The sequence below is a fragment of the Piliocolobus tephrosceles genome, unplaced genomic scaffold (assembly GCF_002776525.5).
Source record: "Piliocolobus tephrosceles isolate RC106 unplaced genomic scaffold, ASM277652v3 unscaffolded_74, whole genome shotgun sequence".
Lineage (NCBI taxonomy): Eukaryota > Metazoa > Chordata > Mammalia > Primates > Cercopithecidae > Piliocolobus > Piliocolobus tephrosceles.
The window spans coordinates 259,041-271,632 of record NW_022334718.1 but is presented as its reverse complement, the minus strand read 5'-3'; the positions used below and the strand labels follow the sequence as shown (position 1 = coordinate 271,632).

The following is a 12,592-nucleotide window of genomic DNA, read 5'->3' as shown; positions in this document are numbered from 1 at the left end:
TTTTTGAGACGGGGTCTCGCTCTGTCGCCCGGGCTGGAGGTGCAGTGGCGCGATCTCGGCTCACTGCAAGCTCCGCCTCCCGGGTTCACGCGATTCTCCTGCCTCAGCCTCCCGAGTAGCTGGGACTACAGGCGCCCGCCACCACGCCTGGCTATTTCTTTGTATTTTTTTTAGTAGAGATGGGATTTCACCGTATTAGCCAGGATGGTCTCGATCTCCTGGCCTCGTGATCCACCCACCTTGGCCTCCCAAAGTGCTGGGATTACAGGCGTGAGCCACTGTGCCCAGCCGATATATGTGTATTTTAACAGTAAATTTTTAACATTAAACCACTGACTTAATTCATTTATTGAATTTTGTTGTTGTAGTATATCACACATAGAGTACACCAGTCATTTATCAATAACTGATGTGTTCACAAAATGAACACATGCTCATAATCACTACTCATATCAACACAGAAAATTACCAGCACCCTGGAAGCCTCGCTCAGCTTCTCTCTCTCAATCACTACCACCTCCTTCCTGTCCAGGGCAAACAGTATCCTAATTTCTAAGATCATTGATTCGTTTTACCTACTTAGTAGCTGTAAATTTTTTAAATGAAGACATAGTATATTATTCTTTGGAATCTGGAATCTGGCTCCCCACCTCCTTATTGTATGTTAAGATTCATCTGTGTTGTTGGTAATGTGGCAGAGTTCATTTTTCTGTTGCTGTATAGTAATGCATAGAGCACTTTTTTTATTTATTCATTCTCATTGCACTGTTCTACAGTGCCACCTTACCATGAACCAGGCATCCATATCTCAGGGGCTGTTTCTGGACCTGTCATTCTCTTTCACTGATATATTTGTCTATCCTTGTGCCAAAAACTGTCTTTCTTAGTGCTATATCATTAACTTAGCTAATGCTTAGAGCTATGTAATGTAGATAATTACAGCTGTATAATAATAATGTATCGATATCTGGTAGAATAAGTTCTTCTACTTTGTTATTCTTTTAAAACTACCTTGACTATTCTTTGCCCTGTGTATGTTCATTTAAGTTTTACGAACAAGTTGAAATTACTCCGTCCTCTCCAAAAAAAAAAAAAAAAGCATGCTAGAATTTTGATTGGGAATTCTTTGAGGAGAATGGCCATCTGTACTATGTTAAATCCTCCTGTCCCTGAAAGTGGTATGTCTGTTTATGTGGGTCTTTAATTTCTCTCAATAGTGTTTTATAGTTTTCTGTTAAGGTCTTATATATCTTTCATTGATTTACTCTTACATATTCAGTGGGCTTTTAAATGTAATAAATGGTATTTTAAAAATGATTCCTAATTGTTGCATGTATTGGAGACATTTTTATATATTAAAGCATAGGTTTTTAATTATAAGATTTTATGTGATTTAAGGTATATATCATTTTAAGAATCACTGAATATTCAAATTCAAATCACCATGGGAATACTGGGTAAATTGAGGAAAGTAAAGTTGGATTAAATCCAGGGTTGTATCCTTGGAGAATTTAAAAGGAACCAGGAACTTGTTCCTCAACTGTGTGAGTTCTGTGTTGGTTGCTTCAGAGAGATTGCCTTAGGGCTTGCTTCCTCTCTCAGCTAAAGTGATTGGGATTTGGCAGTCAGGGTGCTTTTGTTTTTCAGGTACCCTGAGCCCTCTCCTAGCCAGCCCGCATTTGTGAGCACTCGGTAAACACAGAACAGGAGGGAATCGCAGTGAATGGGGATTTCCGTCAGTCCTGCCCACTGGCTGCTCTTGGACCGACAGGCTTCTCTCTCATTCTAAACTCCCCAGCAGTGGAGCAGTAAACTCGGCCATAGTCAGGCATGGCACATGTCCTGAAATGATGGAGACTGGACCTGTTGCCTTAAACTCACGCCTGCTTTGTTTTTCCAGGTCTATAAGGGAGAATTCCAACTACCTGACTTTCTTAAAGAAAAACCACAGGTACTGTGTCTGCTTTTTCCTCCTGATGTATATTAGATTGGCTCTTGCATTGAAGTAATATTTTTAAAGAGATAATGAAATTAAAAAGACAGAAACAAGAAACCAAAAAGAAAAGAAGAGATAATGGTATGTGCTGGTGGAAGAAAGGTCAGCCTCTGGGACTTGTTGATTTTAACAATAATTTAACACAGTCTTAATTTCAGAGAGCTCAGTGTCTCCCAAAACCAGGGAAATACTTTATTGATAACCAAATTCTGATTGTTTGAGGTCCTGCACAAGCCGCCCAGTGGGTAAAGCTACTCCAGCCTTCCAGTGCCTAATTTGAAATAAAAATTTGCAGCGACCCTCTCTGTTCCTACTGTGTGTACTGTACATCCATGCCCCTTTGGCTTTTCTCATTTGGAGCCCAGAAGACTTATAAATATATTATGCACACAGTTACTGGCCCTTGGGAAGGACGCCAAGAGTTTGAAGGATTAAAGCCAGCACGGTGGCTTATGCCTGTAATCCCAGCAGTTTGGGAGGCCGAGGTCGGTGGATCACTTGAACTTGAAGTCAGGAGTTCAAGACCAGGATGGCCAACATGGTGAAACCTCAACTCTACTAAAGATACAAAGATTAGCCAAGTATTGTGGCAGGTGCCTGTAATCCCAGCTACTTGGGAGGCTGAGACAGGAGAATCACATGAACCGGGAGGTGGAGGTTGCTGAGCCAAGATTGCACCGCTGCACTACAGCCTACAGTTTTGAGGCAGAACAAGACTGCCTCAAAAAAAAAAAAAGAAAAAATTAGCTAGGCATGGTGGCACAGGCCTATGGTCCCAGCTACTTGGGAGGCTGAGGTAGGAGGATCGCTTGAGCCCGGGAGGTGGAGGTTGCCATGAGTCTAGATTGTGCCACTGCACTCCAGCCTGGGTGACAGAGTGAGACCCTGTCTTAAAAATAAAAAAAATTAAGCAGATTCAGTTTTCCCTGTAGCGTCCACTCTCACTGACTTGCATTCCAATCCTGTTTCCTGGGTTGGAAAGAAACAGGGAGTCTTGCAGCTGCCATGCCTAGAGGAGCCCTCATCCTGCCTCTGGGCATCACCTGTCGTCCCCATGTAGAAGTCAGAAAAAATGGGCACCCGTGGCCTGAGTGCGGCCGACTTCCCTTGCCAGCATGGCATTGATGCATGTTGCCTCCAAGCTGCTGCTGTCAGTGATTAGCTTGTCAATAGGAAAAGGAGACTCAGTTCTGAACTCAGTTTCTAAAAGTGTTCCAGATAGAGATTGGTGAAGCAACACTGCCTCATAGACTTGTGTGAAGTCCAGTTGGCTGAAGCAAGCCTGGAGAAAATGGGCTGCCCTCTCTGAGGGAAGCCATGTCTTACACCAGAGTCGAAGCCTCTTCCTTCCTGACCCTTGTCTAAAAACATTCAGCCGCCAGTAATTGATACATATGACTTGAGTGCTTCAAAGTACTTGCAAGGCATATTCTTACTTACATATATTTACTATTCATCCATTCACTGACTTATTCACCAGTTGTTTACCTAGCGTCTACTATGGTGAGGAATTGGAGTAAGTCCTCAGGAGTCACGGGAGGAGCTCCTGATTTATCCAGAAGACTCCGACCACCTCGTGCAGACAAGGGGGCACAGAGCTCTGGGCCCAGGCTGGGCGTAAGGTCCCAGAAACCTGGGCAGATTCATGAACAGACTCACTCACAGGCTGTGGACGTTGGAGCCAGAGAGTATTCCAAGAGGCTGTCTTGAAGGAATATAAAATCCAAAAGCGCCCAGGCACGGTGGTTCACACCTGTAATCCCAGCGCTTTGGAAGGCCCAGGTGGGCGGATTGCCTGAGGTCAGGAGTTCGAGATCAGGCTGGCCAATATGGTGACAGCCTGTCTCTACTAAAAATACAAAATAATTAGCAAGACTTGGTGGTGTGGGCCTGTAGTCCCAGCTACTCAGGAGGCTGAGGCAGGGGAATTGCTTGAACCAGGGAGGTGGAAGTTGCAGTGAGCCAATACTGCACCTCTGCACTCCAGCCTGGGTGAAAGAGCGAGAGTCCATCTCAAAAAAAAAAAAAAAAAGAATTCCAAAAGCTGGTTTGCATAACAAGTCTGAAGAAGTCAAGAAAAGGAATTTGAGACTAAAACTAAAGGGACACCCCTGCTTCACAACATACCTAAAAATATTTCCAAGTGGATCACACACCTAAATGTGAAAGGCAAAATGATGAAGTTGTTACAGGCCTGCTCACGCCTGTAATCCCAGCACTTTGGGAGGCTGAGGCAGGCAGATTGCTTGAGTCCAGGAGTTCAAAACCAGCCTGGGAAACAGAGCCAAACCTCACCTCTACTAAAAATACAAAAAATTAGCCAGGTGTGGTGCATGCCTGTAGTCCCGGCTATTTGGGAGGCTGAGGTGGGAGGACCACCTGAGCCCCAGAGGTCGAGGCTGCAATGAGCCGAGATCACACCACTGCACTCCAGCCTGGGCAATCAACTCTGTCGCACAAAAACGAAGAAGGTAATAGAGGAGACCATCCTTATGACCATAAGAGGAAAGGATTTCTTAAGCCCTAAAAAGTACTAATTATTAATTTAAAGGTGGATAATATGAACTACATTATAATTGAGGATGTTTATGTAATAAAAATAATCATAAGAAGAGTAAAAAAGTGAGCCTAAGTAGGAGAACATATTTGAAACAAAGGACTCATCTAGGGCCGAGCTCAGTGGCTCATGAGCCTGTAATCCCAGCACTTTGGGAGGCCAACGTGGGTGGATCACAAGGGCAGGAGTTTGAGACCAGCCTGGCCAACATAGTGAAACCCCATCTCTACTAAAAATACAAAAAAAAATAGCTGGGCGTGGTGGCAGGCGACTGTAATCCCAGCTACTTGGGAGGCTAAGGCAGGAGAATCGCTTGAACTCAGGAGGCAGAAGCTGAAGTGAGCCAAGATCATGCCACTGCACTCCAACCTGGGTAACAGTGTGAGTCTCTGTCTCACTCAAAAAAAAAAAAAAAAAAAGGACTCATCTGTGGAATATAGATCTTTCCTACAAATCATAAGGGAAATTTTTTTAAATTGGGCAAAAAGCCTGGACAACATAGCAAGACCCTATCTCTATCAAAAAATTAGCTGGGCGGGGCCAGGTGCGGTGGCTCACACCTCTAATCCTAGCACTTTGGGAGGCTGAGGCGGGTGGATCACTTGAGCTCAGCAGTTCAAGACCAGCCTGGTAAACATGGCAAAACCCCATCTCTAAGAACAAATACCAGAAAAATTAGGCGGGCATGGTGGCACACACCTGTAATCCCAGCTGCTCCCGAGGCTGAGGCAGGAGAATTGCTTGAACCCAGGAGGCAGAGGTTGCAGTGAAGTGAGATTGCACCACTGCACTCCAGCCTGGGTGACACAGCAAGACTCGATCTCAAAAAAAAAAGAAAAAAAAGAAGCTGAGCGTGGTGGCATACTTGGGAAGCTGAGGCAGGATGATCCTTTGAGCCCAGGCAGTGAGCTGTGATTGTGCCACTGCACTCCAGCCTGGGTAACAGAGGGAAACCTTGTCTACTAAAAAAAGAAACAAAAAAATCATGCAGAAGCATGCACGCACACAGACACACAAACACACATAGAAAAGGGCCCATAAGGCTGAAACCCAAAGAACCTTCAGATTCAATAATTAGCTAGAATGGTTCATAAAACTCAGGAAAGTGCAGTACTCAACAATTACAGGTTTATAAAGGATGCAGATCAGGACCAGCCATAAGATAGAAGTGGGCCCGGGAGGGTCCTGAATGCAGAGCTTCTGCGCCTCCTCTCTGTAGAATCAGGGCATGTCACCCTTCCAGCACATGCATGTGCTCACCAACCTGGAAGTGCCACTGAACTTCCACACCCAGCGTTTTTATTGGGGTTTATTTATGCAGGCAAGATTGACTAACCCCTTGGCCATGTGTTAGAACTCAATCTCCAGCCACCCTCCCCTCCCCAGAGTTGAGGCGGGCTCCAAGCCCCAGCCCCCTGATCCCATGGTTGGTCTTTGCGGTGAGCAACCCCATCCTGAGTCATCTCATACCATAAACCCAGATGTGATCCAAGGGCCTCAGAAATAACAAAGACACCCTTGTTACCCCGGGAATTCCAAGGATTCGGCATTTCCCTCCCAGGAACCAGGGGGAAAGGCCAGTCAGATTCTTGAGCATACTGCAGTGGTGCACTGAGTTCATCTGAAAGTGAACAGAGCCTGCGGGCCACCCCTGGTGTTTCAGTGGGGGCAGTCACTTCTCGTGCTGACCCGCTTCAAGGACATTAAAACATCTTTTCTTTCCTTCAACAGACTGAGCAAGTGGAGTAGCAGGACCAGGAGCCTCTTCCATACATGAGGTGAGGGTTGGGGAACATTGCTGGGTTTTTCTGTTTCCCACTCGGGCTCTTGCAGGGGGCCGGGTGGCTGAGGTGGAGAGCACAGCTCTGGAGTCCGTCTGTCCGGGTTGGAATCCTGGCTCTTCCCTTTCTGTGTGGCAGCGAGTGCGTTACTTCACCTCTCTCTGTCTTCGTTTATTCATCTGTGAAATGAGGATGATATTAACAAGAGCATGCTGGTGAGAATTAATCATCATCCAAGACCCTAGCTTAGAATAAGCAAACAGTAGTATTGTTATTTTTATTATGAACCATGAAATAGTTCAGCTGAAAGGGACCCGGAGGCCATCAAGCCCAACTCCTTGTTTTCTGATAAGGAGCTGGTCCCGGAGGGAGCAGGTCATTTGTCAAGACCGTAGTCCAGAGGCAGGGACACCCACAACACAGGAGCGACTGCTTACTTCTGGTTCCCTGTTCAGCCAGGGCCCCAGCTGCCCACCCCCGCCTCCAAGGGCTTTCTCTGTGTGCTGGACTTGCAGATGTTTTTCCACTACTGCAATTTTTGTTTGTTTCTTGGTTAGTTTTTCAAGTTTGCCCTTGCTTGTTTTAATGTATTATGGATGGCTTATGTAAGTAACCTACATTGTCTCATTGGACTAAGCACTACATTGTGGACAAGGCCAGCCCTGCCTTTTAAGCCCTCTTTCTATCTGAGTATGTGGCCCTCATCAGGTACATGTCCAGGGATACCAGCTCATGAGTGGCAAAGCTGGTTTCTCAGCCCAGATCTCCAGGTGCAGCTGCTCAGAGTTCCTACCCTTCTCCCAGACTTACAGTCTCTGCTTAAGCAACCCAAACTTGCTTAAGATCAGTTTTGCTCCAAATGATATGGCAAAGCCTTTGATAAAGCCTTTCAAAAAATCTGATATGGCTGAGCACAGTGGCTCACACCTGTAATCTCAGCACTTTGGGGGCCAAGGTAGATGGATCACAAGGTCAGGAGTTGGAGACCAGCCTGGTCAACATAGTGAAACCTCATCTCTACTAAAAATACAAAAATTAGCCAGGTGTGGTGGCAGGGGCCTGTAATCACAGCTACTTGGGAGGCTGAGGCAGGAGAATCACTTGAACCGAGGAGGCGGAGGTTGCAGTGAGCTGAAATCACACCACTGCACTCCAGCCTGGGTGAAAAGAGCAAGACTTTGTCCCAAAAAAAAAAGAAAAAAAAATAGCTGGGTGTGGTGGCGGGTGCATATAGTCCCAGCTACTCGGGAGGCTGAGGCAGGAGAATTGCTTGAACCCAAGAGGTTGCGGTGAGCCGAGATCACACCACTGCCCCCTAGCCTGGGTGACAGAGTGAGACTTCATCTCAAAAATAAATAAATAAAAATAAATAAAATCTGATATTGATAGTGATTTTTTCTCATAGTTTACTTGCTGACTTTTGTTTTTATTTTTACTTTATATAATAATGATGTATTGTGCATACTCCATACCAGGCATAAAATACCAAGCATTTTATTTGTATATGTATAAGATGATAATATATATAAGTGATATGCTAAATTATATATACATCTATATATAAAATTGTATTCAGTTCTCAAACCACTCTGGCAAGCTGGTAGTATTCCTGTTTTACTAGTGAGAAAACAGGTTGAATGTGACTTGTGGTGCGTTGATGGATTATGGACATAAGCAGCACATGGACACTGCTCCGTCATCTCAAAATCCCAGATGGCAGCAAGCTGCTAATACTGACAGGCTCTAGGATTCAGGTTTCCTTTTTGCTGAGGAGCAAACACTGAATTATTCTGTGGGTCTGCATATTTAACAGCAGTTATCAGGCCTTCGCTAACTTTGTTTTGACAAAATGCTTTCAAAGTTCATAGGTAATCTCCCTACCCGCCCCACCAAACACTCACAAGGCCTCATTTCCTGGCCAGCGTGTTGGAGGATGGACCGCATCGGCAGCTGCCTCCGCAGCTTTTCACCCTTGCCTGTGTGTGGAGGCCGGGAGGGGCCCACCTGTGGTGAGGAGGACTCAGGAGAACCGGGGACACAGCAGAGCCCTTAGGACGGATACTATCTTATCTTGTGGGTCCCTTTGGCATTTCAGTAACCGTCACTGTGTTCTCCGGAGCTTCCTTTAAACAACCTTAGGACCCATTTCTTCCCGTGACGAAGAATCAGGTGCTGACCCCTGGACACTTAAAGAACCTTAGGACCTATTTCTTCACACGAGGAGGAATCAGGGTCTTGTGCCCTGGACACTTTAAGAACCTTAGGACTTAGCCGGGCGTGGTGGCGGGCGCCTGTAGTCCCAGCTACTCGGGAGGCTGAGGCAGGAGAATGGCGTGAACCCAGGAGGTGGAGCTTGCAGTGAGCCGAGATCGCACCACTGCACTCCAGCCTGGGTGACTGAGCGAGACTCCGTCTCAAAGAAAAAAAAACCTTAGGACCCATTTCTTCACATGAGGAGGAATCAGGGTGCTGACCCCTGGACACCTGATGCCTCGACAGTGCCCCCACAGTAGCATCAATAGCAGACGACAGTCGCAGTTATTTAGAAATGGGCAGGAGCAGCCCTGGCTTTGGCCACTATTTGCTTGCTTTGCTCCCAGCAGCTACTTGCACGCATCTGAAAGCACCAGAGTGAGGGCGCGGCGCAAGTGCCTCCCAGGCAGCCCTCCTGAGGCAGCTGTTCTCAACGTCCATCCTCCTGGCCCCTGACCTGCAGCAACCTCCCCAGCCGCCTGGCTTGTCCAGGCCTGTAGCTGGGAAGGAAGAGATGAAGACACAGGAACACACCGGGACTCCACACCCGTAACCACGTTCTGTTTGTTCGCCCTAGGAAAGACTGCTGCCTTTTCAGCGGAAGGGAAGTTCCTAGGACTGGCTGTCCCCAGCCGAGCTTGGTGGAGCGTCTGCACCTTGGCTGTGTCTCCTCTGCTTTTGCCAGTTTCCTCCCACTGAGAGGATGGAGGTGTCCGCACAGCTTTGGGCCTCATGAGGGATCTGCCTCCTGAGCCAAGAGCTCTTGATCCCGATTCCATGCACAGCCCTGCGGTAAGGAGCCCAGAAGAAATGTGTTTCCTGTTAAAACTGCTCTTGTCCTCTTTTCTTACCAGATTATGAAGTTTGTGTTCAAGGAGAGGGTTTAAAAATGGGATCCTGTAAGCAGACTTGGGCAGTCTCCTTTTGAAACAGGTTGTCTGTACATGTTCTAATGTTTTGTAGAACACGTGTGCCTGTTTAAGTGTATTGATGTGAATAATATTAAATAATTATTTAATTCATTGTATTGTTTCTGAGAAGTTGGGAAATTACCATTATACATTTACAACTTAATGACTTTTGTATTTTATTTTTCAAAATAAAAGCTTTCAATGTGAAGCATTCTGGTAGTTACATGTTTTCATTAATGTGATTTCAAAGAAGCACAGACCTTATCAGACGCTGGTGTGATAAACCAAAGTTTCCTCAGTTGGCTGTATTGTGGATACTCCCCTGGAGCCATCACTTTTTTTTTCGGGGGTGTTGGTGGGTAGAGACAGGGTCTCACTACATTCCCCAGCCTGGACTCAAATGATCCTTCTGCCTCAGCCTCCCAAAGTACTAAAATTACAGACGTGAGCCACGGTGCCTGGCCTGCATCATCATTTTGTAATGAAGTGTTCTGTAATTTATTTCAGAGAGAACCTATTGCCATCCACTTTGGGAATCTTGTTCTATTTCATGCTTGCAGACTGTATTTAAGGACATGGAAGTTATTATTTCCACTTGTTTCCTAGAAGCCTTTGTTATGGAACACAGAATGTCCAGATAGTAGTAACTGCCATGTTGAGTGTGTTCACATATGTGCCAGGCATGAAAAGCGTATGTTATCCCATCTCCGCCCCAAAACTTGTACCTATCCATTTAGGTCATATCCATCTCGGTCATTGCAGTATTTTCTGTCACTTGAGCCAGAAACCGAAGAGCCACACTTGATTTCACCCTTTTCCTCCCTCTTTCCGTTCACATCCAAGATCTTTGATCCTACCTTCAGTGTATTTCTTGGATCACACAACAGAATAAGAGTTTTTAGAATACACATCTGGACGGGACCCTCCCCACCTGAGGCATTTCAGTGGCTTCCATTTCACTGAAAAGAGCCCAGACTCCTGCCAGGGCCAGCAGGGTCCTCCTCTCCATCTCATCTCAGGCCTCTCTCCCAACCTCACCGCTTGTGCTCTAGAAGTATCTTTAATAGAAATATCTTTATTTTCAGAACATAGCAAGTTCTTCTTGTCTCTACATATCTCCTCTCTCTGGAATGTTCTTCCCGTTGGCTATTTATTTATTTAAGATGAAGTCTTGCTCTGTCGCCCAGCTGGCCTGCAGTAGCACAATCTCAGCTCACTGCAACCTCCACCTCCCGGGTGCAAGCAATTTTCCTGCCTCAGCCTCCCGAGTAGCTGAAATTACAGGCACGCGCCACCATGTCCAGCTAATTTTTGTATTTTTAGTAGAGACGGGGTTTCACCATGTTGGCCAGGCTGGTCATAAACTCCCAATCTCAAATGATCCTCCTGCCTCAGCCTCCCAAAGTGCTGGAATTAACAGGCGTGAGCCACTGCACCCACCCCCCTTTGCTCTGTCTGATAGGCCCCTTCTCAATTCTGTGGTCTCAGTAAGCCTCACTTCCTCAGAGAGATTGTCCCTGGCCTCTTCAACTAAAAGTAATTCTCCCGCTGCTTGCCTTCTCCATGGTCATACTTTTCAGTGTTTCATCTGTTTGATGCCTTTTTTATTATCTGTCTCCTACACCAGCAAGTTCTTGGAGTACCAAAACTGTGTTTTTTCTTGTCTGTTGTACTTTTGGCACCTAGCAAACTGGCACTTTCTAGAAACCAAGTAAGGCCAAGTGCAGTGGCTCACACCTGTAATCCCAGCATTTTGGGAGGCCGAGGCGGGCGGATCACGAGGTCAGGAGATTGAGACCATTCTGGCTAACACAGTGAAACCCCATCTCTATAAAAATACAAAAAATTAGCCAGGCGTGGTGGCGGCGCTTGTAGTCCCAGCTACTCGGGAGGCTGAGGCAGGAGAATCACTTGAACCTGGGAGGTGGAGGTTGCAGTGAGCCGAGATAGCACCACTGAACTCCAGCCTTGGCGACAGAGTGAGACTCCGTCTCAAAAAATAATGTCTAAGCTATTCTGCTGCCATAATGTGGCCTTACTGCTCCCTCATATATGGTGCCTTTCTCCTCCCTCCTTTCATTCTCTTCACTTTCTTCTTCCAGATGCTCGTACACCCGGTCCCCCTACCTGGGAAATCACAACCTCATTAAGAGCTCAGCTATATTAAGTCCTATTTCCTCATGAAATCTAACACAACTGCTGCAACCTCCAAGTAGCAATTAGCTTCAGCATAACCTTTTTTCCCTTGTTTCCTGTGTTAGTATTATGTCGCCAGTTTTGTGGGGACAAGGTCACATACCTCTCTAGAACATATCAGAGTGACAGAACATCTTCAGCTATAGCCCACCTAGATACCAATACCTGCCCCCAAGGGAATGTATGACTTTTATTCCCCATTATGAGAAACAAACTCACCCCTCCAAACCCAAAGAATGGACTCAGAGACCCAGAGAACAGCGAAAGTGAGGCATTTAATGATGCTCTTGCAATATCGGGTGTCTGGCAGCAGGCAGGCAGTTTCAACAAGCAATTTATCCCCTAGTGCACAGGTGCCTCCCCCAGTTCCTCATAGGCTGAGTACTGTGGGGTCACAATCTTCCCAGATGTCACCTATTGGTTGTTGGGTAGGGGCTTTACGTGTTTTCTTTAGGGTTGTCCTGCTGCATTTTGTTGCAGCCCACAATGCATTGCAATCCTAGTTAGCTCAGGGGCTCTTCCAGTATTTGACTTATGACTTAAGTAGCTGCGCAGGCTGATAAGAACAGACAACACGAGCTATTTTGCGGTTAGTAAACTTTCATCTTAGACTACACTTCTTTGGTTCAGGTGAGGGTAACTAAGGGGGGTGGGTGACAAGCAGGCATTGGCTGTCCAAGCAGGAGCCTGCTGTATCCTGTTTCTTCTGTAGTCTACTGACCTAAGTTGATTTAAGGCACTTTGTCTTGGAAATGGACCATTGTATACATTTCCTTCATCCAGCTAAGTTTTAAATTGTTTTGTAGAGATGGGGTCTCACTCTATTGCCCAGGCTGCTGTTGAACTCTTGGCCTCAAGTGATCCTCCTGCCTCAACCTCCCGAAGTGCTTGTATTACA

The 12,592-nt window shown here is 46.2% G+C and overlaps 1 protein-coding gene across 1 annotated transcript in view; it reads left to right on the top strand.

The window, feature by feature from the left end:
• The window catches only part of LOC113219650 (protein-tyrosine sulfotransferase 1), a 133,191-nt gene extending 123,485 nt beyond the window's left edge, over positions 1–9,706 (top strand). Inside the window, exons 4-6 of the mRNA XM_026446718.1 lie at positions 1,901–1,951; positions 6,285–6,331; positions 9,165–9,706. Coding sequence (XP_026302503.1) covers positions 1,901–1,951; positions 6,285–6,302 — 69 coding nt within the window. The 3' untranslated portion in view covers positions 6,303–6,331; positions 9,165–9,706. The remainder of the gene's footprint in view (positions 1–1,900; positions 1,952–6,284; positions 6,332–9,164) is intronic.
• Positions 9,707–12,592: the final 2,886 nt, after the last annotated feature.